At 48.0% G+C, this 27994-nt stretch overlaps 10 protein-coding genes across 13 annotated transcripts; 6 read left to right on the top strand and 4 right to left on the bottom strand.

The window, feature by feature from the left end:
- Positions 1 to 114: 114 nt before the first annotated feature.
- Positions 115 to 1595, top strand: LOC117894056. Its single transcript, XM_034800908.1, has 5 exons — positions 115 to 372; positions 434 to 763; positions 819 to 941; positions 997 to 1349; positions 1411 to 1595. Exons 1-5 carry the CDS (start codon positions 358 to 360, stop codon positions 1427 to 1429), a joined length of 840 nt encoding a protein of 279 aa, XP_034656799.1. The 5' UTR covers positions 115 to 357; the 3' UTR covers positions 1430 to 1595.
- On the top strand, positions 1427 to 2075 carry LOC117893328. The gene is made up of 3 exons (XM_034799918.1): positions 1427 to 1608; positions 1665 to 1995; positions 2050 to 2075. Exons 2-3 carry the CDS (start codon positions 1695 to 1697, stop codon positions 2073 to 2075), a joined length of 327 nt encoding a protein of 108 aa, XP_034655809.1. The 5' UTR covers positions 1427 to 1608; positions 1665 to 1694.
- Positions 1861 to 2894, top strand: LOC117894058. Its single transcript, XM_034800910.1, has 3 exons — positions 1861 to 1991; positions 2050 to 2468; positions 2527 to 2894. Exons 2-3 carry the CDS (start codon positions 2178 to 2180, stop codon positions 2773 to 2775), a joined length of 540 nt encoding a protein of 179 aa, XP_034656801.1. The 5' UTR covers positions 1861 to 1991; positions 2050 to 2177; the 3' UTR covers positions 2776 to 2894.
- LOC117894061 (cell death-inducing p53-target protein 1) lies at positions 2843 to 5992 on the bottom strand. The gene is made up of 3 exons (XM_034800914.1): positions 5954 to 5992; positions 3643 to 3971; positions 2843 to 3577 (listed from the first exon to the last, which is right to left on the bottom strand). The coding sequence occupies exons 2-3, from the start codon at positions 3930 to 3932 to the stop codon at positions 3472 to 3474; spliced, it is 396 nt and encodes a 131-aa protein (XP_034656805.1). The 5' UTR covers positions 3933 to 3971; positions 5954 to 5992; the 3' UTR covers positions 2843 to 3471.
- Positions 5108 to 24152, bottom strand: LOC117894047 (longitudinals lacking protein, isoforms N/O/W/X/Y). Of its 4 annotated transcripts, XR_004648845.1 has the most exons (8): positions 23978 to 24085; positions 22524 to 23156; positions 21787 to 22453; positions 21420 to 21685; positions 21208 to 21316; positions 15007 to 16208; positions 13662 to 14942; positions 5108 to 5120 (listed from the first exon to the last, which is right to left on the bottom strand). XR_004648845.1 is itself a non-coding variant. In XM_034800897.1 (7 exons), the coding sequence occupies exons 2-7, from the start codon at positions 22692 to 22694 to the stop codon at positions 14535 to 14537; spliced, it is 2823 nt and encodes a 940-aa protein (XP_034656788.1). In that variant the 5' UTR covers positions 22695 to 23156; positions 24082 to 24152; the 3' UTR covers positions 13429 to 14534. The 4 variants fall into 4 exon arrangements, 3 of the variants coding, with proteins under 3 accessions (XP_034656788.1, XP_034656789.1, XP_034656790.1); XM_034800897.1 differs by lacking the exon at positions 5108 to 5120 and having other exon boundaries at positions 13429 to 14942; positions 24082 to 24152; XM_034800898.1 differs by lacking the exons at positions 5108 to 5120; positions 13662 to 14942; positions 15007 to 16208 and adding an exon at positions 17229 to 19775 and having other exon boundaries at positions 21772 to 22453; positions 24082 to 24152.
- LOC117894053 lies at positions 6100 to 7546 on the top strand. Its single transcript, XM_034800906.1, has one exon. The coding sequence runs from the start codon at positions 6123 to 6125 to the stop codon at positions 7497 to 7499; it is 1377 nt and encodes a 458-aa protein (XP_034656797.1). The 5' UTR covers positions 6100 to 6122; the 3' UTR covers positions 7500 to 7546.
- Positions 7549 to 9076, bottom strand: LOC117894052 (protein-cysteine N-palmitoyltransferase Rasp). Its single transcript, XM_034800905.1, has one exon. The coding sequence runs from the start codon at positions 9058 to 9060 to the stop codon at positions 7579 to 7581; it is 1482 nt and encodes a 493-aa protein (XP_034656796.1). The 5' UTR covers positions 9061 to 9076; the 3' UTR covers positions 7549 to 7578.
- Positions 9164 to 11002, bottom strand: LOC117894051. The gene is made up of 2 exons (XM_034800904.1): positions 10866 to 11002; positions 9164 to 10794 (listed from the first exon to the last, which is right to left on the bottom strand). Exons 1-2 carry the CDS (start codon positions 10866 to 10868, stop codon positions 9268 to 9270), a joined length of 1530 nt encoding a protein of 509 aa, XP_034656795.1. The 5' UTR covers positions 10869 to 11002; the 3' UTR covers positions 9164 to 9267.
- On the top strand, positions 11917 to 13023 carry LOC117894057 (NADH dehydrogenase [ubiquinone] iron-sulfur protein 3, mitochondrial). The gene is made up of 3 exons (XM_034800909.1): positions 11917 to 12075; positions 12143 to 12217; positions 12281 to 13023. Exons 1-3 carry the CDS (start codon positions 12012 to 12014, stop codon positions 12940 to 12942), a joined length of 801 nt encoding a protein of 266 aa, XP_034656800.1. The 5' UTR covers positions 11917 to 12011; the 3' UTR covers positions 12943 to 13023.
- Positions 24153 to 25244: 1092 nt separating the features above from the next.
- LOC117894882 (ubiquitin carboxyl-terminal hydrolase 5) lies at positions 25245 to 27971 on the top strand. Its single transcript, XM_034802158.1, has 2 exons — positions 25245 to 25852; positions 25908 to 27971. The coding sequence occupies exons 1-2, from the start codon at positions 25333 to 25335 to the stop codon at positions 27869 to 27871; spliced, it is 2484 nt and encodes an 827-aa protein (XP_034658049.1). The 5' UTR covers positions 25245 to 25332; the 3' UTR covers positions 27872 to 27971.
- Positions 27972 to 27994: the final 23 nt, after the last annotated feature.

Here is a 27994-nt window from a genome sequence, read left to right as displayed (position 1 = left end):
GCCTTACAGCAACTCCCCGGTCTGTTAATAACATTACACACCCTGTAAACGAGCTAACAGGAAAATACTGAACTGATATGGAAAAAAATACTGACATGCGACAAGAAAAACCGACAGCAAAAAAACGGTGCAAGCAGAACACCGATGGGAATATTATAAAAAAACAAACTTAACGGACAAAAATTATTGTCATGTGTCAGTAGGTTTGTCGAAATGAAATAGATTAGTGAAAGCAACGGCAAATACAAAAGCATAATTGTAAAAACTGTCGTATTCCATCGGTGAAAGACAACCAATCACATCGGTGCGCACCTGGACGCGCTTTCTGTATTATTTTGCGCTTTTTTTTTGTAAACAATGCCGAGGACCAAAGTAAAGTGCAAAATGTTTTGCTTATTGTGAGCTTAAACTATATGATTGTATGCAATTTCAGAAGATTTACTGGAGTCCTGATGCCATCAAAATGCTTATGAAGCTGTACAAGGAGCAACCACACCTATACGACTCGAAACACGAGCATTACTTCAATAAAGATTTACGCATTGAGGCTTTTCGCCAGATTGTCCTGGAAATGAGAAAAATATACGAAAATGTACTGAGTACTGATATCAAAACTAAAATCTGCACACTGAGGAGCCAGTACTTAAGCTATTTGAAAAAGGAGAAGAAAAATGGAATGGCAAAACCAAATTGGGTGCTCTGCGTGGAGTTCCTTAGGCCGTTTCTGAAGCCGCCCGAAAATCAAAAATCTCTAGATTGCGATGTGAGTATAATTCAGGTGTCTGTGTGCTCCCAAAATTATCCTCAATCATGTGCAGATCAAACCAGAAGCTGACTTTGATGCCCCAAACTGTTTGAGCAACGATGAAAGTGAAGCTGGTTCTACTTTCGATCCACTCCTGACCGCGCCAAATGATAAACTAGACATCGTTAAGCCCAAGGCAAGTATTTCATGATAGTTTTGAAGCATGTGTTTATAAACAACTTCCTTTTTAGAAGATTATTTGGAGTCCAGAGGCCATCAAAACGCTGATTGAGCAGTACGAGAAGCGTCCAAACTTGTATGACCCAAAGCACGATCAGTACCGCAACAAACAATTGAGGGCCAAATCATTGCGGCAGATGGTGAAGGAAATGCGAAAGATATACGAAACCATAGACACGACAGACATCAAGAACAAGATTGGAACATTGAGGAGCCAGTATCTGGTGCATTTAAAGAATGAGGCATGCTACCAGAAGAGTGGCTTGGAAACGCACGAGAGGATGGCGCCCTTCTGTGTGAAGTACATAGAGTTTCTCAGGCCACATCTAAGGTTCTCGGAGAGTCAGGAACATCAGAGTCTGATGTGAGTATTATGGCTCGCAGTCTGTGTACGCGTGTGTTGCATTTATTCCTTTCTGCCAAAGACAAATAACACTGAGATAAAGCCAGAAGCTGGCACGGAGTCACCCAGCAGCTGTCTAGGCCAGGATCCACATCACTTCGAGATACACAAGACTGAGATCAAACCAGAGAACGTCTGCCAAGTGGAGGAGGATGATGATAAGTGTGAAAGTGATTCTTCGCTGGAGTCAAACGAGACGCTAAACACCAAAAAAACCAAGGCAAGTGTTTGATAATATTTGGAGATATTAATTTATTTATTTCTGCACATATTTAGAAGATACGTTGGCATCCCGAGTCCATTCGGATGCTTATTTTGCTATACGAGAGTCATCCGATCCTGTACGATCCGCAGCACCCTGGCTACCGCTGCAAGCATGATCGGGCCAAGTCTTTGCAAGAGATTGTGGCAGAGATGAGAAAACTATACGACACCATAGACACGGCAGACATAAAGAATAAGTTCAGTACATTAAGAAGCCATTACCTGTCCCTTTTAAAGATCCAGTCAAATTGGGGCACACTCGACAAAACAGTGCCCGCCTGGGTGGAATACATACAATTCCTCAAGCCCTTTGTTAAACTCCCCAACAAGCAGACTGATGTGAGTATTTCTGGCCATTTAAAATCTTCCGAAATATCTCTATTCTGTATCCATACAGGAAATAAAATCAGAAATAGATTTTGATTGTTCAAACGCTTATGAAAGTGACACTAATTCCCCGGCGATCCGTTGCTGAGCTCCCACATACGGGCCACGGACATTAGCTGGCGACCCGATGGCATCAGAATGCTGATAAAGCTGTACGAGCGATGCCCAAATCTATATGATCCGAATCACAAACAGTATCGAGATAAAGTCTTGCGGGCCAATTCTTTTCAGCAGATTCTTAAGGAAATGAGAAAAATGTACGAACGCATTGACATGGCAGACATTAACAGCAAAATTGTGTCCTTGCGCAGCCAATATCTGCGTTATTTGAAGCAGAATGAAAGCAACAAGTCGGCACCTTTCTGGGTGGCATACATCACATTCCTCAAGCCATATCTCAAGTTTACTTCAGACAGCGACGACCTCAATGTGAGTAGAATAATGATGGTGGGACTAAATGTAATAATTATTTATGTTGTACCCTCAGATGCCAGCTGAAACTGACACAGATGTGCCATGTTACTTGAGCGATTTACAAAGTGCTTCGTTGCCCTCGATCGATCCGCTCTTGGACTCCTTGGACGATGGTCGAACGAGCAACAAGCGCAAATTCAAAGCCGACGTGGAGGCATTTGGAGAGCTCATAAAAGCCGAAATGGAACAAATTGAGAATCCCAGCAAACGTCGGGAGCTACGCATGAAGCTATTGAAAGTCATAGCCGAAGGCGTGGATTAAATTGAATCAAATCTCCGCTGTACTTGCCCGCCCTTACATATTAAAATGTATTACAATTATGGATAAATTTTAGTCACATTTAATGTTTTATTTAATGGATAAAAAGTCAATTATTTAGAGCTGGGGTGTTGTATATCTGATGTGTAGCCTTTTACCATAATAGACCGACCGTTTACAAACGTTTACAAAAATATCTTGTATTGCAATTTGTCTTTCGTTAAAATTAGTGAACTATTACATACAATATGTGGATGTACTTGTGCCATTTGTTGCATTGGTTCCATGCCATAACAGAAAGTGAATTTATCATTTTGTGCAAAAGTATATCAAGGGAGCAGGAAGGGGCTTTATAAGTACATACAGCTGCAGATTCGTTAGATTTTGTATTCGATGTGTGGCAGCTATGTACATACAATGTGCATATTTGTTGTTTTTAAAGCTTTCATTCGCGTGTGTGGCGTGGCATCAAAAACATATACAGATACATACTAGCAAACAAGAAGGAAATTGTCGTTAAGGATGCAATTTTGAGCAATTTAGCAAAGTATTAGCGTTTGATTAAATGGAAGCATTGGCTCGTTTCGTTTTGTTTCATTTCTTTTCTTTGTATCCGCTTCCGCTTGTGGAATCCAAATGACATTACTACAATTAAATAAATAAAGGCAAAACGCTTGCTTAAATTAAAAGCCCGACCGCCTATCGACGGAAGCGTCCCAGATACGCCTTGCAGTTGGGGCACGTGTGATGCACATCCATGCAGTCGTCAATGCAGCAAGGTATCAGGCAGCATCCCAGCCAGCAGCTAAAATAGGAAACGCAAAGAGTGAGCACTTCAAGGGCTTTGAATTCGATTGAGTAGCGACTTACCCAAGCAATGCAATCACAAAGCCAGACAGGTAGGCGATCATGCCGGGCTCCGTGCGTGTGGTGGTCTCAATCTCGGCATGGCAAGACGGACAAATCATGTGCGTCGATGTGCGGCTAATGGGCACCACTGTGGTCACAATCGTTGCATTTCCGGCGGATGCGGGTGCCATTACGGGCGTATACGGACCCACTGGCTTGACGCCGCCCACAGCCTCCTGGTAGGATGGCGGTGCCGATGGTGGCGGCACATACGTGAACTGCGGTGGTGCATTGCCCGTCGACTTGCTCATTATGTTAGGCTAGTAAATGCACTTAGCGTAGAAGTAACTCTGCAAGAAAGAAGCTTTCAGGTTAATTCACGCGCCAGGTAAACAGACAAAATTATATGTAGCTGAAAATAGCACGGCAGCAGCCACTGCCCCCAGCCCAATGAGTCACGCGTTTCGTCTTTTGGCACGCATTCTGATGGAAAACTCACAGAGAGCGTGAGAGAGCACAACGCAAATGCTTTCAGCAGAAATGACATACCCTCCGACATACCCTGCCGCGTATGTAGTTCTGTCAATTAGCAATTGAAATTCCATTGACAGACATGCAATTGAGGGCAATCAGCAATCGGAACCGGCCACTGTCGGTGCGGACTCAAGGGCTGATAAGATATGGCAAATGGGTTTGACACGATCACTCAAAACAAAGCCTCCCCCCCTGCCAAAGACAGTGTCTTCTTTGCTTTCTGCCAACTTTCACCACTCAGTGACACTGAGGTGCTGCGGTACATACAGACGGAAGTAATGCAATGCTGTAAACCAGATACGATGCTCATATCATGGCCAGAACGCCCAACCACAACCTGCTGACTGCCATTCATTCAATGCTGATTTCTGTATGATACGAGTGTGTGTGGGCGAACCACAATGCGGTTGCTGGTCAATGAAAAATGCATGAATCAATTCAAATTTCATGATTGAAACTCCCTTTTGACAAGCCTACTACCTGCAGAGACATCGCCAGCCAACACATCAAGCAATTGCAGCTCAATGCTTGCGTCAGACTCAGTTGCACACATTATCGCAAAGCTTAGGTGAATCTTTTGCCTTGGAAATGCGATAACCTCATGATATTTAAGCGCAAGCTTGAACTCAATTACCAGAATTTGTGCGATTAAACCACCGAAAATAGCTCATAGATCACCTTTAATGGAATATTTTACAGTTTTAGGCGGATACAGAACTATAATACCCACTTCTAGGGTATATTTTAACAAGATTCTGTGTGATCTCTGTTTGTGTACACACTACGCGTCGTACAAGGTCTTCTCTTCAACGTTTCTCGGTTTCTCAATCGAATGGGATTTGAAGAACGCCTTAATGTTTATTTAATTTTAGCATTTGTGTTAATTTCAGACACTGCTTACGTGTATTTTTTTTAGGCCATGCCCTAGGGGAACGGAACTACAGAAGTGGATGGAAATGGGACATCTATTAAATAATCAGCTGGCTGTCCACTTACAGGCCAAGGATAATTGCGGGAAATTATAATTAAATGGATGACAAATTGCATCAGAATGAAATTACTTTAAATGGAGTACGGGGAGCAGTCTGTGTCTGTGAGTGTGGACGACCTTGCCGTACGCCCTTTGAAACCGCTTTGTGGACACCAGCGAGCCCAGACAGGCATCAACAGTTGAGAAAACAACATCAACTTGATTGGTATTATATGTGGTTCTCCGCCTCCCTCTCCCTCCCTTCCGATCCAAACACACATTATCTTCGAACAGATGTTGCTGATGCTACAGATGACGTAGTCGCGCCTAGAATAGACACACAGTGATGGTCGGAGGCGTGGGGCGGGTGAGTACAATGATGGCGTTGGAATTTGCTGGGTGCAGGTGTGAGCAAGGGAAAGGGAAGGGGAAAGGGCTCGCGTGTCGCTGCAGCTGAAGCACCGTAACATACGCCATATGATATATATGTGTGAGTTTTATTGCACTTAAGAGCCTTGGATTAATTAGAATAATTCGTGACGCCAGCCAATTTAATTTGCGCTAATTTTTAATGTATATTTTTGTACGCGGGCACACACACAGACTTGTTATTATTGGTTCAAAGCAGATCGCGCTTTGGTATGGGTTATATGTATGCTTGTGTATCGTATCTAAATATTAGTACTTGGATTTGGGAATTCGCGATCTGTTGATGTCCAATACTAATTTTGATGCAGTTCACTTGTTTTGGCAACTCAATTTAATACGCTACGTTGGCATGGAAACACATTTATTCGCACATTTGTGGATTTTTAACCGATTTTTTACCTCGAAGAAATTTGCGAGCAGCAGCGTCAGTGTTACCGCGGTAACTTTAATAAGAATATCAAAATTGAGGAAAATGATTTGAGATTTACGGTATGTTTACGGTATATTTTAAAAATGAGAAGCCACACTTAGGTATATTTCTGAGGGACAGATAGTGCAGCTGCAGTGCATGGAACGGATATGGCAGATTCAGAAAAACGTAAACAAGATGGAATATACGCCCCACGTGTCGGAGCTGCTGCCGGAACGCTTGTACCGCTGTGCGGACTGTGCTCACCAGGTCTTCAACAACTACAGCCACTACCAGCTGCACCTGCGGCAAAGGCACAAAGTGTTCCTTCCCAAGCCAAACATTTCTGTATTCTACTGCCCAGAGAAAAAGTGTAGATACCATGTCTCGGCAATTGGTCGAGTGGAGGGCAAGAGCTTCTCCAGCCTACGCCTGGTCCGGCAGCACTATCAAAAGAGCCACCTACCCAAAAACTACGAATGTGTGCTGTGTGGCGAAAAGTTTCTGCTCGAACGTGAAGTGGAGATGCACAAGTGCTTGGAGCACCAGTGTCCCGTCTGCCAGCTTACATATAGCAGCTCATCTGCTCTGAGAACCCACATGAGACGCAAGAATCATGTGTTGGACAAGAATGCAGGGAAGGTAAAAATACCTACACTCAGCACGTGGAAGAACTTGCACGAACCAACTGTTCCCCCTCTACCGCCCACGCCAGAGAGTTCCACGGATGGAGCGGAGGCAATCGCTTGGTATTTGCCACCCATGGACGTTCAGTGTGTGGTGCAGATGCCAGAGGAGGCACCGCTGGAAAGGTTGAACATAGAAACTCAAACAGAGTTCGAGGATCTCAAGGAGCTACTAGTGCCTCCACTGCGGAACATCGAAACCCAAACGCCAGATGACAACTGGGATCAGGGCACCATCACCGACATGACAATGGCAGCGGCAACGGTGGTGCAGGAAACTCAAACACCGGAGGACAACTGGTATCAGAGCACGATGGACGAAATTTCAACGGAACTGCGGGTGCATGAGCAGACTGCAGCCACAACAGTTGGCCACATCGAGACCCAAACGCCGGAGGATAACTGGGATCAGGAGGTGATGACAATGGTGGGGCAGGAAACGCAAACGCCAGACGATATCTGGGATCAGGAAACGATGATCGAGATGACACAGGTTCAGGCCGCTACTTCTGTGGGCCACATAGAGACCCAAACGACAGACGACAACTGGGAGGAACACATGGCGACCACTACAGTCGGTGACGGCTTTCCCTCCTATCCCGATAGCGAGCCCATGTTCGGCGCGCAGACTTCGGCCAACATGTACACCCAGACGTGTGACGAATTGTTCGAGGAGCTGGGACTGTCGCACATACAAACCCAGACCCATTGGCCGGACGATGGACTGTACAACACGCAGCATACACAAACCTGCGACGAGATGCTGGACGAGTTGCTGGATAACTACACGTCCACATGCACACAGACGGGATGGCTGGACTGGCAGAAGAGCGAAGAGAACGACCGATGAGCCCAGAATCAGTTGTTAAATGAATATATCAAAACTTTATTACAAAATATTGTCAGTTTGTTGTTTAGATCTACTGGAATCAATTGGTTTTTGGCTTTGTGTGGGACGTTGACTTGGCCAGCAGCAGCTCGGAGCACTGAAAGAAACAATAGCTGCAAAAGCAGAGCGCCAAATAGTTTCCAACTCCACTCAAGTAGGCGCCGCGCATCAGAAAGTCGCCAATTTCCTGGCCCCCAATGAAGTACACGTTCGAGAAGGCTGCGGGAATGAAGAGCTGAGTGGCCAGCATCGCATGCAGTCGCTGAGCGCCCACAGGGCCCAAGTATTTAAGGGTCCAGTTCTGGTAGGTCGGCAGGGAGATCAGCGTCTTGTAGAGCTTCTCCGCTGCCAGGCACAGGAAGTTGAGTATGCTCCAGATGAGGACATAGGTGTAGCAGCCATGCCACACGAAGACAAACGCAAAAGTCAGAGCAGTGGCAGAGAATTTACGCGCTGCCGAGGAGTGTTTGCCGCACAGCTCTGCATAGATGTGCTTGAAAAGGAACTCGTAGAGGCCCTCGTCAAAGTACTTCCACATGTCCGAGTAGAAGTGTATGCGTCCAATGCAGCGGGGACGGCTGGGTGCTGGGATACCGTCGTGCACCGCAAAAGCGATGCCCAGTCCGTAGGTGACGACGTAGTAGAGGAAGAAGAACTGTCCAATGAAGTACCCCGCAGAGTGCTGCCAGAAAACAGAGTCCATCATGGCCACCATACGCACATCCCGCGCCATGTAGTGTATGTAGAAGTAGTGCAGTCCGCACTGCATCAGTAGCCACCAGAGAGCACTGCGTCCCACGGCGCCCATGAATCCCAGCCAATTCTGTTGTTCCCGCCGACGAGCCGCGAATCGCTGGTAACTGATGATCGGTCCGTAGGTGAGGCATGGAAAGTACATGGCGTAGCCCAGGTACTCGATCAAGTCGTAGCTAGACGTAGGCACATCCTTCTTTGCTCCCAATCTGGACAGCGCAAAGCTGCAGCCGCGCAGCAAGCTCCAGGAGAGCGTGACTATCACCATGACATACTCCGTGTAGCCAACGCTGTCAATCCACCAGGTGTTGTTTTTCATCACATTGATCCACAGGATCCAGCCCGCGGAGAGGAGCCACACCAGGCGCTTGGAGCCGATCAGTGACACCAGAAAATAGCTGGCCACCAGCAGAGTCAGCACCGCCAGCGATGTCCAATGGAGATTGAGGCCCAGGGCCAAGGCACACACCGCAGCATATCCATGGCACAGCAGGCGTGGCCACTTCCAGTTGAGCACTCCACTCACAATCGCGTGCAACAAGTAGAAGGGCCAGAAGAGCGCAATAAAGTCCCCAAAGTTCTCCAACTCGTCGTTGCTGTCATCGCGGCGGCGACGCTGCAGGAACGGCAGCAAGCTCCAGCCCTCCGAGAACTGAAACTGAGCCTCCTGAACGATACGATCGCGCAGCTCATAGATTTTATACAGTCCCACAACAATATAAGCTATATAAACGCCGAAATAAACAAATATTTCGCACCGGCTCAACATTGTGTTATCGATAGCGGCACGGTCTATCGTTCACATTTGCGCGCCAAATTTGAGCAGATGGCAACCGTCAGTAAAAATCAGTAAAACAAATTATGTGTGGAGGTCGAGGGGTTTGAACTTTTGTTTAATGTTATGTGAAATAACTTAACTGGTAGTAGCCTAGGTGTACACTCTAAAACGATAGCTAAGACTCTAATATCTTTAGTTTTAGTTCAGAATCTCCTCTTCATAGTCATCCTGTTCCTCCTTCTTCACTTTGCGGTCCGCACCGGACATTTTACGCTGCAGGTGACGCCAGAGCGTGCTCTTGGGTATTTCGAAGAGGTTCGCCGCATGGTTCTGCGACATACCCTCGTTGAGGCAGGCATGGACGGCCTTGGCCAGTTTCTCGCGAAGCTCGTCCTTGGGGGTGGTGTCACGGCGGCGGCAGGCGACAAAGTCTGGCAGGCGTCCCTGCGCCGACAGTCGAACTTTGTGTCGATGTAGTGTGGACATGGGTATGCCCAGATCCTGGCTGATGTTCTTTAGCGAGTCGCCGGTCTTGAGTCTTTCGTACGCCTCCGACAACGATGGCCTCTCGCGGTTGCTTCGCATGTACGCGGGATTGGTGCGCACACGACGCCACAAGACAGTCTTCGAGATATCATAGCGATCGGCAGCCTTCTGCAGGCTGAGACCCTCGATTATGACGGCATCGGCCGCGAGATCCAGGGCATCGTTAATGTCATCCTTGCCCTCGTGCTTGAGGGTGAGAAACTGGGGCTGTTGTCTGGGCGGAGCTCGCTTCATGATCTTTGTTCGATTGGGGCGTCGGCCTCTTGGCTTGGCCACCGCCAGCTTGCGCGGCTTTATATCCAGCATGTCCTCATCCACCAGATCCTCGTGCATCTCATCATCGTCCATATCTCCACCGCCGCTCATCTCAATCAAGGGATCTGAGGGATATTCCTCCTCGAGTATTTGGTTTTCCGGCTCCTCTTCGGTTGTGTCCGCTTCCACGTCATCCTCCATCATGTCCACATCGCCGACACTGGCCGCAGTTTCGGAGGTCTCCAGCTTGGACAAGCTCGTCGCCGACTGTGTGATTGTAAATGCTCCCGTGTTCTCGGTTAGAATAAACTGATTGCCGCTCGAATGGCCGCCCATGTGCTCTATGGAGTACGTGATCTTTGGCGTCTCGTTGTACACATCGAGAAAGTCCAGCGGACGGCTGGTGTGTGCTGCTGGCTGCTCCTCGGCCATGACAGAGGCTGCCACAGCCATCTGTACCTGTCCCTCCTCCTCTTCGTCAATCAGCTCGGCCTGGGCGATTTGCAGGCCGCTGATTGATTTTGCTGCCTCCACCGCCAAAGCGCCAGCGCCTACGTCCACGTTGGAGGAGGGATTGCACTCGAAGCTAATGGCGGACTTGATGCCCAATAGGTTGATGGCCTCCAGAAACTCGCTGAGCAGCACCGAGGGCAGCCCTGTTTCGCCCATGTAGATGAACGACAGCATGCTTTCCAGCAGTTCCCCTCGGATATCGGGCAGCACTATGGTGGCCTCATGGCCCGGTGGGACATCCACCAGGAGATTTCGCATCAGATCGCTGCATGTGCTGAGCACGAATGAATGGGCGCGAACACTGAAGCCGTCTTTGGCGGCCAGCACAACCTCGCATGTGTGGACATCGTTGCGCAGGGAACGTTGTAGGTCCATTATTGTGGACGAGTGTCCCATCCATTTCAGGTGATTCTAAATCGTTTAAATTCACAATTAGATGATTTCCAAAACATAAACAATGCAGCGTCGAGTGTTCCAATTACCATTTTTGTTTGTTTCCAATTTCCAAGTATTCTTAATGTTTCAAAATGTTTTAATTTCAATTCTTGCAATTCCAGAAAACAGAACGAGAAAAGAACGCCATAAAATATACCGACGGACCTTCAGTAATATACCAAAGTATACTTTGTCACTTTCAAAATGCACCGCAAAGATACCAAGGAAAAAACAATTTAACACCTGGAGTTTAACCGCGGAAATCTTTAGTTACAAAAAATAGTACTTATGTAGTTACTGTATCCTGTATTTGATATGCATCAATCATTTTCAGGTCAATAATATTCTTGGAAAAGTTAGTCGACAATGGGTTAAGTGTTTTCAGTGCTTTCGAATTCACCACAAAAAGCGGGGAAAGTCACCTCAAAAATGAGGGGGAACAATATATTCCTATGGAAATTTCGATACCTTGTTTTTTTAATTCCTTTAATGTATGGTTCGTTCCATATATTATTTTATGTGCATAGTAATGCAATAACAAGCTGCAAGGAATTGCTGTTGTTTTTTTATTTTACAACTAAATTTCTTAAGTTTAAGTTTAAGAGGTAATCAATATTAAATTCTTTTATAACTTTTGGAATATGAATGCACTTAAAAACTATACGCTAAATATTGCATTGGAACATGTGGACTAGGAACAAATTCAATAGCGTAAAAATATTAAATGCTGGAAAAAATTAAATTTTCTAAACTTCCTTCCTGGACTTTCATTTAAAAAGAGATTGATGAAATGTTTGTCGTTGACTACATTGATTCACAATTTACGGAAATAGGGCATGAAAAGTATAGGTATGTTGTTGATATGTACCAAATGTATAGTTACTGTAGAGTTACCATTATAAGAAGGGTAATTTTTCAATAATATTAAGTAAACCGATCTCTAGAAAATTGAAATATCTATCCGGTAAAATTGTATATTCATTGCAGAAAGCCCTGACTAGCTTTTAATATCAAATAGAACATCAAAATATGATTTTGGAGTAATAATTTCCTCGGTATATTTACGGTATATTTTGAAACTGAGCGGGTACTGTTTGGTATATTTCTGAGGGTCAGTCGATATATTTGTTAATACATTACATAAACTGTCAAAAAGAGCAATTTGTTAACTTACAAAGGAGCAATTCGTGCTAATGGCAGCCATAATTAGGACTCTGGGTTCCAGAGCTGCTGTCGCCGTTCTGGCGACCAAGCGTGGTGAGTAGCCACAGCTAAACAAGATGCCCAGAACTAATCTAATTGAATTTTGTCCGTGTCCATCAAGTGCTGCCCTCTGCTAGCACAGCTGCTCTTCGATTCGCCAGCACAGCGCCCGTTGATGCCAAGAAACCGGACAAACGTGAGTAAACTTTGGTTGTCCGTGGACAAGGTCTCTAAATAAATCCTCCCTTGATATGTGCAGCCACTGTGCGAAAGCCGGATGCAGCCGCTCGCACCAGTCTCTCGGATTTTGGCCGCTACGTTGCCGAATGCCTGCCCAAGTACGTGCAGAAGGTTCAGCTGACCGCTGGCGATGAGCTGGAGGTTCTTATTGCCCCAGATGGTGTGGTGCCCGTGCTGCAGTTCCTGAAGGATCACCACCAGGCACAGTTCACCAATCTGATTGACATTGCCGGCCTGGATGTGCCTTGCCGCAAACATCGCTTCGAGGTCGTGTACAACCTCCTGTCGCTCCGCTACAACTCCCGTATTCGCGTCAAGACCTACACCGATGAGCTGACACCACTGGACTCGGCCTGCGAGGTGCACAAGGCCGCCAACTGGTATGAGCGTGAGATTTGGGACATGTACGGCGTGTTCTTTGCCAACCATCCCGACTTGCGTCGCATTCTGACCGACTATGGCTTCGAGGGCCATCCCCAGCGCCGCGACTTCCCTCTGTCCGGCTACGTGGAGCTGCGCTACGACGATGAGAAGAAACGCGTCGTCTGCGAGCCCCTGGAGTTGGCGCAAGAGTTCCGCAAGTTTGATTTGTCGGCCCCCTGGGAGCAGTTCCCCAATTTCCGCAATGCTAATCCCCCCGCTGAGGTGGTGCCACCACAGGCTCCGCCAGCCAAGAAGTAATATGCTCCATGTGGCTCCATGTGTTAAATGGTAATTAGAGGAAGGCTTTAATAAAACGAAATCAATAAAACTACTTGCAAAGGAACGTTTTGCGAGTGTATATTTGATCTTGAGGATGGTTCTAAACGAAATGGAAATGAGTCGTGCATCTGTACTGCAGAAGACGTCCATGAAGGAAAGCTAAAGATGAAATATAGTCAATAGTCCGATTAGAAACGCTGGCCATTTGGTTTTCTTAGTTGCTTAGAGATGGTAATGACAGAGTATCGTATAAAGACTGGGCTTCCATCCAAAACAAACGCGTCATGCAGCAGTGCCCCTCGTCGAAGGGTAGTAACAGGCTATGGCTTTGTGTTCTTTGTTGAATTTGCCATCAAAACATTTTAGTACATATAAAGAATGCTATGGGAGGGTAGTGAGCGATCTTGATCATCCTTTTTGAAATGAAATTCGTTGAGGCCATCAAAATGTACGACGCATCGTTGATTTATTGAGAAAAACCAGAAGGGTCACAAATATATTTATTAATTTTCGTATTCTTTAAAGTTTACACACACAAAATTAAACAATGTCCCATTGTCGGGAGGATCCAGGATCGCCTGTAATTTCGATTTTCACACTACACGTACATAAACATATACACATACATAAATGTAGATATATAAAACATTTAGTAAAACAGTGCCGTGTCGTCTGGGTGGAGGGGTAGGGAAGGAGACATATACATACATTTACTCGTAGACAAACGTGCGCCTGCGCAGCGATGCCCAGGGCGTAATCATCCAATATATCTGATGAAGGGCAAAAGGAGGGGGGTGAGACGTTCTTAAGTCTTGAGTTTAGACCATATAGACACAGTGGTTGTTGTTTGTTTGGGGCTAGTACTAGTTGTTGTACTTGTGTTTTGAAAACCTAATCGTTAGTTTCGAGCTTGTAGAAGTCACTGCGCGGCTGACACCACCGCTGACAGCGTTTCCTTTTTTTAGTTTTAGTTAATGTATTTTCTGTTGTATTTGTTTATCCGTTTTTTGTTTGTACAAGAACATACACATATACATATACATAATAGGTACACACACATTTAAATATATAGTTTTACAGTTAGCAGATTGTTTAAAAAAGTTAACGCTCAGGCCGGGGCCGTACAACAATTTCCGTGCAGGCCGCGTCTTGCTACAAAAGTTTTCTTTTATTTATATATATATTTTTTTCGTTTTACTTACGAGTACACACAACGTCTGTGCATGCGTTTCGCATGGCTCACAAAAACAAATTTCTGGACGCGCTCTCGGGCGCTCTTGGGCAGTCCATGTGCCCCGGACACCGGACGACACGCCTCAGTTTTGTTTTTGGGGTGTCGCTGCCGGTGCCGGGCACTGCCACAACAAATTAAAATTTTCGGTGCAGGATGTGTGCCCGGATGTGCCAGTGCGGCCGGAGCAACAAGCATCCTGCTTACAAAGAAAAACAAATTGACCGACGGCCCCCCTAGATGATCCGATGCCTGGGTACATCCAATGTGTGTAGCCCAGGAACGGGTGACGGCCGTCGTGCCACAAATACAAATACGCGGGCCAACAATTAGCTGCAGATTATATCGATTCGGTTTTGGTGTAGTGCCGAGCCGCGCCTGCACCTGAGCCTGTCCCGCTGCCACTGCCACTGCTGGTGCTGCTGGCCGAGACATAGGGGGAGGCTTTGCCGCTGCCACTGCTGCTGCCGGTGCTGCTGGTGTGGTGCTGATTATCGTGGCCGCTGCTGTTGCTGGCCCCCACGGTGGCGGCTTCGTTGTTGAGCCGCTCGTGGTACTCCTGGAAGCAGGGCACAATGCATAAATTCGTCTGACACTCGGGGCAATGGTATTTCGTTTTGCGTCGCAAAATACGGCCATGCCCATCGATGGTGTTCCAACAGAAGTTACACCCCAAGGCCGGCCCCGGCCGAATGACGGGGCAATGACTAGAACGCGGATTTTCCAGGGTGATGATTTCCCTTTGGGTCTGTCAAAGAAAAGAAAGCGAAATGTGACTATTGGACAGGGATTCCCAGATAGAGTAGACCCACCTGCGGTGAAGACACCGAGCGCTGTAGTTCCTCGTTCTTGACCCGCAGCGTGGGCAAGTGCTCAAACGAGCTGCTCATCGCTGTCGCCTGGCCGGGATGTAGATGGGAGCCCGAGCCCGTGGACGTCACCGACTTGGAATTGCGCAGCTTCGTGCCGCCCGATCCATTGGCAGATCCGTCGCTGCCCTTCGATGAGCGCTCCACGAGCGAGTGCGAATGGGTGACAGTGGGCGAGTGGGAGTGTGGTGAGCGTCGCTCTGGCGGAGCCGTCTCCGTGCTGCCGCCCGCATATGTGGGCGAGAACGAGTGCCGGCTGCTGTTCAGGCCAGCGGCTGTCGGTGAGGTGACCACGGACACGGCTGCCACCGTCGACGACGTAGCATTGGAGCTGGCATTTGCTGTGGGTGTGGCCGCCGTCTCGCTGGACACCGGACAGGCCACGACACGCGTGGGCACCAGGTACTGCGAGGAGCCGGCCGGCGGCGGCGAGCCCGAAGCGTAGATTGACTCGGGTAGCGAGATATGATGCGGATGGTGCAGCGGGGTTGGCGGCACATAGCCGGCATTGCTGCCGGACAGCGGGTGCGAGTATTGGCGGTGCAAGGGAGCGAACGGATTGGTGCCGCCGGCCAGGCTGCCGGAGGCCGAGTGCAGTGCGGACTGACGCGGCAGGAGCGGATCCGAGTGCTGCTTTATGAGATACGGTGTGCTGGACGGCACGCTGAGCAGGTGCGGTGTGGAGGGACCAAGACTAGGTGCCGGCTCAGAGGCATGCCGTTCGATTCGAGTTGGCACCGTCAGCAGGTGATGGTGGTGATGCGGTGGCTGGTGGTGATGCTGCTGCTGCTGGTGGTGGTGCAAATGATGCGAGCCCGTTGTCGAATAATCCCTGGCGGTGGCGCTTGTGGCACCCGCGGCATTGAACGGATCAAAGTCGAGGGTTGTGGCAGCCGTATCCGGCGATATCTGATTGGTCGACGAGAGACTGTCGCTGTCGCGCTTCACCCTGGGCTGACGCGTGAGCACACGATTCCGCTTGGTGCCCATCATCACAGGCGAGCTGGCATTGTTCTCCGGATCAGTTTCGCCCAAGCCTCCAATGCTGAATGAACGCTCAAAGCTGCCGCTGCCACCGCTGCTGCTGCTGGTGGCCACCAATGGCGGATGATGTGGATGATGCACTGCATGCGCCGGACTGGGTTCTGGAAGGGAAAAAGTGCATCAAAGGTGAGTTAGTCGCTTGGCATGGGGAGTGAGTGAGCGAAGAGAGTGAAAATTGTATGGCTGGTGGGGTACGTTGTAGTTTTGAAAGTTTTATTCGTTTCTTGCACACACACATCGGGACTACAGTCTAGAGAATGTTTCATGTTTCGTTCCAACTCGATATTCGATTCATTATGTGGTGCATGCCGTCCATACATATTGTATAATACAATTTATTGCACTGGATGCTGGATTTTTAAATTAATTTGTTTTTGTTTTTGTTTTTATATATATATTTAACACACAGATAACTAGACTAGGCGTAGTTATTGGTACTTTTTGTATAGCAATTGTATAGGAAACAGAGTTAGTTATGTACTATATTTTGGTTTTCTTTTGTTTATTGTTTCTGCTATTTTCATTCGTTTTTCTGTATTTCTTTGTGTCTGTCCTGTAGTGTGTGTGTCTGTGGTGTGTGTAATAAAAGTCCATTATCAAAGTTTACTTTAATTGTATGACTTCTAACAAATCACGCCTTAGTGCTAAGTCCCTAATGCCTTGACACAATATATAAAAAAGATCTCTTCTATTTAGTTACATTATGTATATGAGTCGTATTAAAAACCATACTATTCCATAGTCTAGAATCTAGTTGTAGTTGAATCGTATTTCTGTTTCTGTTTCTGTTGGCCTACTATTTGCCCTTAGCTGCAGTCTCCATTTAGGATTTTCTTGGGTGGTTACGAGTTTATTTGTTGAAGTTTTTGCTTTGTTGCTTGTCTATTGCGAGTCCTGCATATGGTCAACCGATCTGTTCTTGTGGTCTATATGTACATACACACATACACTACTGGCTACACACTCTACCTATGTACAAACGGGGAAATCCCTTCCCTCCCACTAAGGATATGTCGCTTAGAGTCTTGTGTGAAAATAAATCCCCAATGCCCATGGGGAGCTCTTCCCCTCCACCGACACATTCGACGAGAACGAGTTGAAGTTGAAATAAAAAATTGCTGGTTACATTCACAAATATAAATATATATACATATATATTGAGTGGTGTGGTTGTGGTACATATTAAGTATATCATACATATCCGATTCTCTTACATTGCTCATCTCTCTACCGATCCACCATCTGTGGATTTATTTTGTTTGCTTACAACTATTGTACGGTCCCTCGATCGAAGAGAGATCCTTCTCTCTGTGGAACGGGACCGACTGACGCTTGCGTGTTGATTCTTGTTCTCCTTTCAACTGTACACAAAACGTTATAATATGTAGATCTAAGATGCTATATCGTTATATATATACACATTTCATATAAAAGTCAATGAATATAGGAGTAGGTACCCATATAATGATATTTGCTACTGTAACACAAGTGCACAAGTTCAATTTCGATCAATTAATTGAAAGAAAACTCATCTCTGATGCGCCCCAGAGGGAGCCAACCATACAACGATCCTGTACCTCATCCGTGCGTGTGTCTAAAGGAATTTCCAATACAAAATGAATCTCAAACAAAAATTGAAAAAAATAGAAAGATAAATGAATTTTTCCTCGAATATTCAATAGATTTAAGGACACACAGCAGGAAGGGTTTTTCGCGTATGCTCGGCTCTACTGCGCACAGCACCTAATCCCTTTCAGTTTTGGTGTTTTAACGCATTTGATGGATGTTTTGGGGGGATTTTACGACTAATAAAATTGTATAATTTATGTACAGTTATTAGATTACTTTTGTTTTTGCTTTACATATATAATAGAACTATATAGATCTGTACTACCGATTACTTTCTTCCTTAGTTAACAATCGTAAAAATGTACGTGGGAGGAGGAGGAGGGGTGTAAAACTTTAAGCTTAAGGAATTACTTTCTATGACAATTATTACAAGTGCGGCCGTCGTTGTCTCCCATCTCCGAATCCGCTTCCGCCTCTGCTCCACTCTGCTCTGCATTCGTTTCAGCTCAGCTTCTTCAGTGGATTCCAACGCCGGACATTATGTGATATTGCCACTCTGCCGTTTAAGCGGTCTGCTCTATATATATATACACTAGGGGGATTTTGCTGCCATTTCTCTAATACCTGTATTGTATCGATTTAAGGGGGGGGATCGCCCTTTTATATTTATGGTTTATCCATGTATTGCAGGCCGGTGTTTACCAGTGGCCCAAGCGTACTGCTCACCGTGGCCACTGGTGGGCCCGCCACTGTTACGAAGTTGTTGATCAGAAAGCTGTGGGCCATGCCCATGGCCGAAACAGAGACGGGCACTGGAACGGGCATTGGCATGGCTGATATGCTCATTGCTTCGGGCTCGTTGGCGGCCATGGCAGCGGCTGCTTGCAGCAGAGAGGCTGGCCCTGCCCCTCCTGACGCTGCTGCTGCTGCTGCCGCTGCGGCGGCCTCCATGTGACTCGAAATCGTATTCTATATTGAGTTAAAGTTAATACTCTGTAGATTCATTGCAGTGGTCGGATTGACGTTGATGGTGCCCGCACCCGTTCCAGCTGCTCCCGCCCCAGCGCCTGTGGCGTCAATGTACCGCTGCCGCGACATGGTGTGCACATTTCCCGGCGAGTCCATGTACCGCGCATCGAACAGGCTCATCACTCCGATGGCCGGATGGGAGTTGCCGCCGCTGGGCAAGGTGCCCGCACTGCTGCCGATGCTGCCGTGGTGTGGAGTGCACATCAGGGATGGTGTCGGGGTTTCCGCCTGCGGTGGTATCTGCATATTGAGCGTCTCATTCGTTGTGTCATCGCCCGGATTCGTTGACGGTGTTGGCGAGGGCGAGAGGTTCGGCTCCTGCTTGACCACTCGCGCCTTAATGCTCGGCCGCGACACCGGATATCCACGCTTCTTGTACTCCAGCCACAGCGTTCGATTGTTCACGCCGTACAGTCGGGCCGCCTTGCAGAAGCCAATGCCTCCCGTGCGCACCGCCTCCAGAGCTCTTATGAAGTTCTCATCGCCTTGTGGATTCACCGAACGCTTACGCTTTACCACCTGGCTGGCCGCTCCACTGCTGTTGCCGCCGGCACCACCGCTGCCTGCTCCGCCACTGGCACCGCCTGCACCTGCTGCAGTCACACCGGAATGCACCGGCGATTGGGTGGGTGTGGGACCCTGACTGTAGACAGACTGGACCATGTTGGACTCGTTGGGCGAGGTGGGGGAGAGGTTCTGGGCCGCGGTCGCATATCCGCTGACTAGGTTGTTGACGGTTATGATCTGGGAGGAGTACGCCTGGCCGGAGGCCGCTGCCGCCGCCTGCTCCTGCTGCTGTTGTTGCTGCTGCTGCTGGTAGTGCAATTGCTGCAGATGCTGCTGCTGCTGGGTGGCTTGCTGCTGTGCCTCGTGCTGTTGCTGCTGACGCTGCTCGTTGGTGCCGCCACCGCCTACGTTGCCGCCGCCGGCGCTACTATTCGCACTGCTCTGATTGCCGGCACCGCCACCTCCGCCGCCTCCGCCACTGCTGCCATTCCCAATCAGGTTGGACTGGCAGGCGGGCAGGGAAAAGCGCGGATAGTTTGAATCGACAACTGTCCATTGCAGACCTGGGAAGGGGAGAGAGAGACAGCGTATGAAAGATTTGTTTTGTCTGGGGGGATTCTGGGGGGTTCGGTTTGTTCTGCTCTGTGGGGGCTACAAGGGGAGGAAACCTTTCGAATTGAAACTGAGAACACGCCTGCATAATCTCTACTAGCTCTGGTCATGACAGCACAGGCTCTGCTCTTTATCTAAATCTGAGTTTGAGTCTGAGTTAGGAGGAGGGGCATTGGGGCATGGGGCAGTGTATTTCCCAAAAAATCAAAATCAAAATGGAAAGAATAAACCATTCAAAAAATTAAATCAAAATCGGTAAATTATCGATAGGTTTTAGATAGATTTCTAATCGGTTTTTGTTTGTTTTTCTTTTTGTTTTGTTTGTTTTTGGACTCTGTGGCTAGCTCTCTCCCATTCCCAAGTTCAGGCAGGATTCAGTTTTGCTTTGGAACACACAATCAACAACAATACACACACACAATAATTATTGTTTAAAACATGGCAAAATGTTCGGCAAATGCGGCGCACACGCACGTTCACGGCTTCATTTACAGATACGCATGCGTCGGTATATCGTTGCACTTTCACTTAGTCGGTAAGCATGAATCATAATCAGTTATCGAATCGAATCAGAGATCAGATAGTCGTATGCTAATTCTCATATAAAGTATGTAAAGTATTTTCAGCCTTGGCTCTAGCATTATTTCTCCGAGCGCAGTGCTGTGCTGTGTACTGAAAATGGTTTTGTTTGAAATGGTCGATGTGTGTGAAATATGAGCATGAGGAGCGCCAAATGGGTGGAGAGAGCGAGGAAGTGAACGATCCTGTCAAAGCCAGACCCAATTTTCCCCCATTTGAAATAGCAAAACCCACCATGGATATTGTTCTGTCCCTTAAAATATCCCGTCCAGTGATGTTTAAACTCTACAACATTTTCCCATTGGTGAAAGGACCCTACAGAGCATTTTCCAACGATCTTTTATATGTTGACAAGTGCCAACACTGATTTAATAGGCGCATTATTCAACAATTGTAGATGGGAAATAATGCAATCTTATAGGAATTTTTTCCTTCGTTACATATTCGCGCGATTCTAGGTTCAGATTATTGCCTACAGTATTTCTTTTCAGTTCCAAAGAGTGTAAATCTTTCAGATCACTGTCCCACCGTTCTATAAATGCATTTTGAATAGTGCCATGTCCATGAGAAACTATGATGCTAGCCATGTGTATGTGTGTTTTTGTGTCGAAAGTACGAAATAATGATGGTAAGCAAAAGAAACGAACTTAAAACCATGAAAAGTTGCCTTTTCCCTGCTGCACAAAAAGCCCTGCTGGATGAATCATGAGCTGCTGCCATGAGGGTATGATGGAGAAGAGTGTGGACGGAGCGCGCGTGGCACCGAGTGTGTGCGTGTGCAGATTCTGCAGTGAGTGAACTTACCCGAGTGCGAGGACTGAGAGTTTGGCGCATCGTGCTCGGATGGTGTGGTGGCGCCGGAAATGTCCAGGGGCATTGTTTGGTTGACTCCGCCGATATCCACTTCGGGCTTCTGCATTGGCCACAGCAGCAAGAAAGAGAAAATAAACAAAAATGAGTAAGATTGCAAGAGGGTGAAGGAGGTGGAAAGGGGGCAACGTGACCAATTTCATTACAATTTGCATATGTAAGTGTCCGTGTCCGTCATCCAGGTCCGAGTCCTGCGGCTGCTGCTCCAGTTCGGTGCTTGCCGACTCCTTCAGCAGCTTGGCCGCGTGCAGCGAATGCCCAGCCAGACTGCCCAATGCAGCCGCCGTATTGGCCGCTCCGCCAAATGACATTTGGCTCATCTGGGCGAGACTGAGACCCGCATTACCAGCGGCACTGCCGGCGTCCAAAGAACTGCTGTGCTGCTCCTCCGCGTTGTTGCGTTCGCCAGAGCCTACAGCATACAAGAGGGAAGGAAATGGTTAGTCTCTCACGCCCAACTCCAATATCAATGCAGAAACTCTTTCGACGATGCTTTACCCAACTCGCACTCACCGTTATTCGAGGATTTGCGCAGCCTCTTGCGCCGCGTGGCTGGGGAGGTGCCAGCGCTCAGCGGCGAGGGGGTTCGTCTCATTTGATGATGATGCGTCTGCGGCGCTTGGGTTTGTGCGCCCTGCTGTTGTTGCTGCTGCTGCTGCTGATGCTGGTGGTGATGATGATGGTGTTGCTGGGCCTGCTGCTGCTGCTGGGCCTGCTGCTGTTGTTGCTGCGCCTGCTGAAGCTGGTGCTGCTGCTGCTGGTGGTGATGATGCTGCTGCTGTTGCTGGGCCTGCTGTTGTTGCTGCTGCTGCTGCTGGAACTGCTGCGCCTCGCTGCTGCTCCAGAGCGAGTCGCCTACACTGCTGCCACTGGCTGCTCCCAGGCTGCCCGCGGAGGCACCGCCTGCTCCCGCCACACCAGAGCCAGCGCCACCAACCAGCTCAGTGCCGTCGCTCGACGACTTGCTGTCCGATTTGGTGAGATTTGCCGGATCCGTGGGCATTTCGGCCAGGCCCTTGATCTTGAGCATCTCCGCCGTCTTGAGTATGTGCGGCAGCTGCTCCTGGGACACGTTCACCTCCCCGTAATACATAAAGTCCACCATCGTCTTGAGATCATCATATTGAACGTCTTTCAGTATAACGATCGGATGCTGGCACGGATTCGTCGTGAACAGGGCCTAAATCAAAGAGGAAATTAAATCAGAGTTTAGTTCATCTTTCAGGGCTGTATCTCAGTCGTTTAGTCACCTGAAAGTACGAGCTGCACGCAGAGAGTACTATTTTGTGGGCCTGCAGCTGGCGGCCCTCGGCGGCCAGCGTGACATCCACCAGGGTGCCATTGTGCAGCAGCGAGGAGCACACCGATATGAAGTTCGGCTGGTGATTGTTCCACCGCAGGCAGAACTGCTGCACAGACATGTTAAGAGCTTTGCAATCTCCAATCTCCGATCTACCGCACCGCCGTATGCCTGCGTCACTGCGCGGCAAACAACAGTGAAGAGGAGAGGGGGAGCGCTGCCCGCGGCCGATGGCCACAAGAGTCTCCGGCCACTTTCTGTCTGCTTCCTATCTGTTTTGGCTTGTCGTTCGTATGGGCGCAAACAGCAACAATTCACACTGATAACACTTTTTTTATCGCCGTGAGTTGCCGCTCTTTATTGATTTTTACTTTTTTTATTGTCTGTTCTGATTTGCTGCTGCCGCCGCTCGTGTTGTTGTTTTCGTCGTTTCCTTTTTTAATTAAAATTTATGTACAATATTCTTTTCGGGGCGCCCTATGTGTACATGATTGTGTGTGAGTTTGTGTGTGTGTATCGTGTGCTGGCGCTCGGGGTCGGGGTGGTGGGTTTTTTGTAGCTTCTATGCACGCATCGTACATCACTAAAATGAAACAAGAGCAAAATGCCACCAAAATAAATTATCTGCACTCCACCAATCTTCCAATCTTTTTTCACAATTTCTGAAATTTTCATCAACTTTGTTGTGTTTTCTCTCCCTCGTCTCTCTGAGTTTCTGTGTATCACAGCTGCGCCGCGATGCGCCGCTCGCACGCTCGTATGTAATTATACGTCGCGAAAACGAAGGAAAAACCAACCCATTCCCATTCCCAGCACCAGTCCCAGTACCAGTGTGTACTTGTTGTTGCTGCTTTCGACTGACTCTTCAGCCGAAAAGTTTTATTTTTGATAAAAACCGAGAAACGTAACGAAACCGAATAGCATTTGGGCTCTGTTGCTGTGGCGTAGACCTTGAATTTTCTTTGATTCTTATGACGTAATTAGCGCGTTCGCTCCTCCTGGCCTGGCCCCCTTCACCTAATCATCACACCCACACAACGACAGCGACAACGACGGCCCGACGTACTAATCGCTGCCTCCGCTTCGGTTAGACATCGTATCGATATTTTCAGAGGCATTTATTTATGTGGTTGGTGTCGCGCGTTATTTTAGGTATACATTTTATACACAAACCACACCAATGACTGCCACATGTTTTCCCACTTTCATTACCCGAGTACTTTTGTCGTTTTTTATTCGAGTTTTCTATGCTGTGAGGGGGGGTTTGTGGTAGGTTTTTTGTATTATTTTGCAGAAAAGAAAACAGAGACGGCGAGGTAGAAAGTCCAAAAACAAAATGGCGCGCGCCTTTACGAAAATAATGCGCGTGCAAAACGGTCTAAAAACGTTGAACCACTATTTAACCTTATTGATTTCGGTTCACAATTAATTGTTGTATTTGCGAGTACACTTTTTACATAGTTTTACTTTATATTTGTTTACGAAAAATTAACTTGAAAAATTCTTACGTTTTCCTTCTTTATTGCTTTATTCAGTGTGACCGCGGATTCATCGACAAAATATACCGGCTGACCCTTAGAAATATACCTAAATATTGCTTCTTATTTTGAGGTATACCAAGGAAAAACCGTACTTAGACCACTTAACCCCAATCTATTTCAATTATGAATAACTTGTTTTAATCCACGGAATCAACTGTTTGTAAATAATATCCCACTATATTCATTCTACCTTATATCTCGTGCGGTATGTTTAAATTATCCAGGGTCGTCAATGGGCTAACGTTCTTGTCTGTTGATCAGAAATCATATTACTTGATTTTGATTTTCCGTTTCATATTTCTAGCTAGGTAGAACTTTTAGCACTTAATATATAATTGAATATGCTAGATGACCTATTTTTCTACGAGATTCATTTATAGTAAAGGCTCTTCTTTTACTAAAAGCTATTCAAATTATTTTAAACAGAAGTAAGTGTATAATAACCGATTCGACTGAATAATCTCTGGAGCTGCGCGCCAAAGTATAATTACATGAACAGGGTGACAAAGATAGGATAGCAGTATAGTGTTGGCGGTCAGAGAGAGCGAAAACTGATATGGAAGTTTCAAGTCTGAATATTTCAAGGGGTCATACTGTGAAGGAACCGGTTCAGTTCTCTTGCACTGGTTCCATAGGTGACTCGCGAATTTTTTGTTGCACTTTCTACAGGGATGTGAGTATTGAATAAAACATCGATAAGTACGCCCGGCATTTTATCGACCAAGTACGTTCTTATTTTCAAGCTAAATCCTAAACATATGCAATTAAAGCATTGTATTGAAATCTTTTCTGACCAATGAAATGAAATCCAGCTACCTTGAGCTTCTCCCTGGTTTAAACCACTATTTCTTGATTAAACAATGGATAAGCATGGAATAACCTTAATTTGGAAACATTCCACCAAAAGGAAGTCATAAAAATCAGCCAATCTTGTGGAGAATTGAACCATAATTCGAGTAAAATTACAGTTTTAAAGCTGAGAGTCCTAACCAGCTGGTAATATTAAGCCGAAGATCGAAGTCGATGAAAATGATTTAAGATTTACGGTATATTTACAGTATATTTTGAAAATGAAAGGGTATATTTCGGTTTATTTCAGAGGGTCTGTCGATATATTTTATCGATAATTCCGCGGTCACACTGGCAGCGGCAGCTGCAAAAATTCTCAATAAATCATACAATTATTTAGTGAATAAAGAAAGAATTCCAGATCGAATCATGGAGGAACTTCGTAAGCATTTATCAAAGGTCAATGTGCTGTGCGCCTCAGGCGCCAGTACCCCACCAGTATACAAAGACGAGTGCGTCTATTCATACGACAACCCAGAGACACCCACCGGCCTGTACGTGTGCCTGCAGAGTTTCCTCGGGTTTGGGGAGGCGTATGTGCGCGAATATGCCAGCAAGACTGGCAACACTGTCTTCCTGCACATCAAGCGCGAAAAGACGCTGAAAGAGGGCGAGAGCGCAGAACAGGAGGAGAAGGAGGCCGCTGCCGAAGCACCGCCAGAGAGCAAGATCACACGCCTGGCGATCGGCGTGGAGGGCGGCTACAATGAGACTGATTTGGCCAAAAAGTATGAGATTAAGGATACCTACAGCATTGTGGTGGCTCCCCAGCTGGACAAGAAGCTGCCCTATCCCGATCCCGAGCTGCCCATGCGCGTGACTCAGGCAGTCGAGTCCATTCTTGCCGCAGATTCGGCCATTGCCAAGCTGGAGAAGGCCACACTGATGGGTGAGTGTGTAGACCAGCTTCTTGCTAGACTCTTTTCTGATTATCTTATTCGTAGGAACATGGGACGGCGAGGTGCGCCAAGCATCGAAGCATGCAGAAAATCTTCAGCAGCTAAACAACGGCAAGAGGATTCCTCCGTCCGGCTGGCAGTGTGAGAAATGTGATTTGACCAGCAATCTGTGGCTGAATCTAACCGATGGATCCATACTCTGCGGCCGCAAGTTCTTCGATGGCAGCGGCGGCAACGATCACGCCGTGGAGCACTACCGCGTGACCAACTACCCGCTGGCCGTCAAGCTGGGCACCATCACCGCCGACGGCAAGTCCGATGTGTTCTCCTATCCGGAGGATGACATGGTCACCGATCCACACCTGGAGAAGCATCTCTCGCACTTTGGCATCAACATGGCGGCCATGAAGAAGAGCGAAAAGTCGATGGTCGAGCTGGAGCTGGAGATTAATCAGCGCATCGGCGAATGGTCGGCGCTCACCGAGAGCGAGAGTGAGCTGCAGCCTCTGGCCGGACCGGGCTACACGGGCATGCGGAATCTGGGCAACAGCTGCTACATCAACAGCGTGATGCAGGTGCTCTTTGTCATTCCCGACTTCCAGCAGCGGTTCGTCGGCACCGGCGCAGAGCGCTACTTCAAGGAGTTCCCCAGCGATCCGGCCAACGACTTTAACATTCAGATGGCCAAGCTGGGCAATGGCCTGCAGTCGGGCAAGTACAGCAGCATCGTCGAGAACACACTGGACACGGAGAACATGTCGGGCATATCGCCGGCCATGTTCAAGAATATTGTGGGCAAGAATCATCCGGAGTTCAGCACCAAGCAGCAGCAGGATGCCAACGATTTCTATTTGCATTTGCTCACGCTGCTCGATCGCAATTCGCGCAACCAATCGAATCCGGCGGATGCTCTCAAATTCCTGCTGGAGGATCGTGTCGAGTGCCTGGCCAGTCGCAAGGTCAAGTACAAGACGCGCGAGGAGTACAGCTTCCGGCTGCCCATACCCCTGGAGAAGGCCACCAATCTGGACGAGGTGAGGGAGTACCAGGAGCGGGAGCAGGCAGCACGCGAGACCGGACAGCGGCTCATCGATCGCGACATTGTGCGCCACAAGGTGCCGCTGCAGGCCTGCCTGGAGCGTTTCTTTGGCTCCGAGCTCATCGAGCAGTTCTTCTCGACGGCCATCAATGGCAAAACGAACGCCGAGAAGACCACACGCATGGCCACCATGCCCGACTTCCTCATGATCCATTTAGGCAAATTCACGCTGGGCGACGATTGGGTGCCCAAGAAGCTGGACGTCTCCGTGGACATGCCCGACGACCTGGACCTGAGCGCCTGGAAGTCCAACGGCGGTGGCCTGCAGCCTGGCGAGGAGCCACTGCCCGAGCCGGCCGCCGAGCAGCCCAAGTTCACGTTCGACGAGGCCGTCATGTCGGAGCTGCTCACCATGGGCTTCCCCAACGAGGCCTGCAAGCGGGCCTGTTACCACACCAAGAACAGCGGCCTGGAGGCCGCCTCCAACTGGCTAATGGAGCACATTGCAGACGAGGATATCTCGGCTCCGTTTGTGGTGCCCAACAATCGCATCGGAGACTGCGCCGCCGAGCAGTTTGTGGCCAATCCGGAGAGCCTGGCCATGCTCATGAGCATGGGATTCGATGAGCGTCAGGCGGTGGCCGCACTCAAGGCCACCGATGGGAATGTGGAGCGTGCCACAGACTGGATCTTCTCGCATGCCGACAGCATTCCCATGGACGAGACACCGCCAGCCTCTGCTCCAGCTGCCGCATCGACTTCTGCTGCGGCCAACTACCGCGATGGCGGTGGCAAGTACAAGCTTGTGGCATTTATCTCCCACATGGGCACCTCCGCCCAGGTGGGCCACTACGTCTGCCACATTCGGAAGCAGGGCGAGTGGGTGATCTACAACGACACGAAGGTGGCCAAGTCACAGAATCCGCCCAAGGATCTCGGCTACCTGTATCTCTACATGCGCGATGAGTAGTGAGTCCGAGAGAGTGCGAGATCTCAACCCAAAACCCACTCCTTGCCCTCCCTCCCACTACTAACTACAACTATTATGTGACCCCATCCCCCAACCCAAAGGAAATCCCCAAAATAAAGAATA

This window comes from Drosophila subobscura, chromosome J (assembly GCF_008121235.1).
Source record: "Drosophila subobscura isolate 14011-0131.10 chromosome J, UCBerk_Dsub_1.0, whole genome shotgun sequence".
In the NCBI taxonomy this organism is placed as follows: Eukaryota; Metazoa; Arthropoda; class Insecta; order Diptera; family Drosophilidae; genus Drosophila; species Drosophila subobscura.
This window is presented reverse-complemented; position numbering and strand designations above follow the sequence as displayed.

Bases quoted from the DNA above. Each gene is read 5' to 3' on its own strand.
- LOC117894056 (XM_034800908.1), top strand. The intron at 764-818 runs GTGAGTATAATT...AATCATGTGCAG, and splicing joins AAAAATCTCTAGATTGCGAT to ATCAAACCAGAAGCTGACTT. The intron at 942-996 runs GCAAGTATTTCA...CTTCCTTTTTAG, and splicing joins TAGACATCGTTAAGCCCAAG to AAGATTATTTGGAGTCCAGA.
- LOC117893328 (XM_034799918.1), top strand. From the start codon at position 1,695: ATGCTTATTTTGCTATACGAGAGTCATCCGATCCTGTACGATCCGCAG. The intron at 1,996-2,049 runs GTATTTCTGGCC...GTATCCATACAG, and splicing joins CAACAAGCAGACTGATGTGA to GAAATAAAATCAGAAATAGA.
- LOC117894058 (XM_034800910.1), top strand. From the start codon at position 2,178: ATGCTGATAAAGCTGTACGAGCGATGCCCAAATCTATATGATCCGAAT. The intron at 2,469-2,526 runs GTGAGTAGAATA...TTGTACCCTCAG, and splicing joins CAGACAGCGACGACCTCAAT to ATGCCAGCTGAAACTGACAC.
- LOC117894061 (XM_034800914.1), bottom strand. From the start codon at position 3,932: ATGAGCAAGTCGACGGGCAATGCACCACCGCAGTTCACGTATGTGCCG. The intron at 3,578-3,642 runs GTAAGTCGCTAC...TTCCTATTTTAG, and splicing joins TTTGTGATTGCATTGCTTGG to CTGCTGGCTGGGATGCTGCC.
- LOC117894053 (XM_034800906.1), top strand. From the start codon at position 6,123: ATGGAACGGATATGGCAGATTCAGAAAAACGTAAACAAGATGGAATAT.
- LOC117894052 (XM_034800905.1), bottom strand. From the start codon at position 9,060: ATGTTGAGCCGGTGCGAAATATTTGTTTATTTCGGCGTTTATATAGCT.
- LOC117894057 (XM_034800909.1), top strand. From the start codon at position 12,012: ATGGCAGCCATAATTAGGACTCTGGGTTCCAGAGCTGCTGTCGCCGTT. The intron at 12,076-12,142 runs GTGAGTAGCCAC...GTGTCCATCAAG, and splicing joins CGTTCTGGCGACCAAGCGTG to TGCTGCCCTCTGCTAGCACA. The intron at 12,218-12,280 runs GTGAGTAAACTT...TGATATGTGCAG, and splicing joins TGCCAAGAAACCGGACAAAC to CCACTGTGCGAAAGCCGGAT.
- LOC117894047 (XM_034800897.1), bottom strand. From the start codon at position 22,694: ATGTCTGTGCAGCAGTTCTGCCTGCGGTGGAACAATCACCAGCCGAAC. The intron at 16,209-21,207 runs GTAAGTTCACTC...TTTCCCTTCCAG, and splicing joins CTCTCAGTCCTCGCACTCGG to AACCCAGTCCGGCGCATGCA. The intron at 14,943-15,006 runs GTGGGTCTACTC...TTTCTTTGACAG, and splicing joins GCTCGGTGTCTTCACCGCAG to ACCCAAAGGGAAATCATCAC.
- LOC117894882 (XM_034802158.1), top strand. From the start codon at position 25,333: ATGGAGGAACTTCGTAAGCATTTATCAAAGGTCAATGTGCTGTGCGCC. The intron at 25,853-25,907 runs GTGAGTGTGTAG...TCTTATTCGTAG, and splicing joins GGAGAAGGCCACACTGATGG to GAACATGGGACGGCGAGGTG.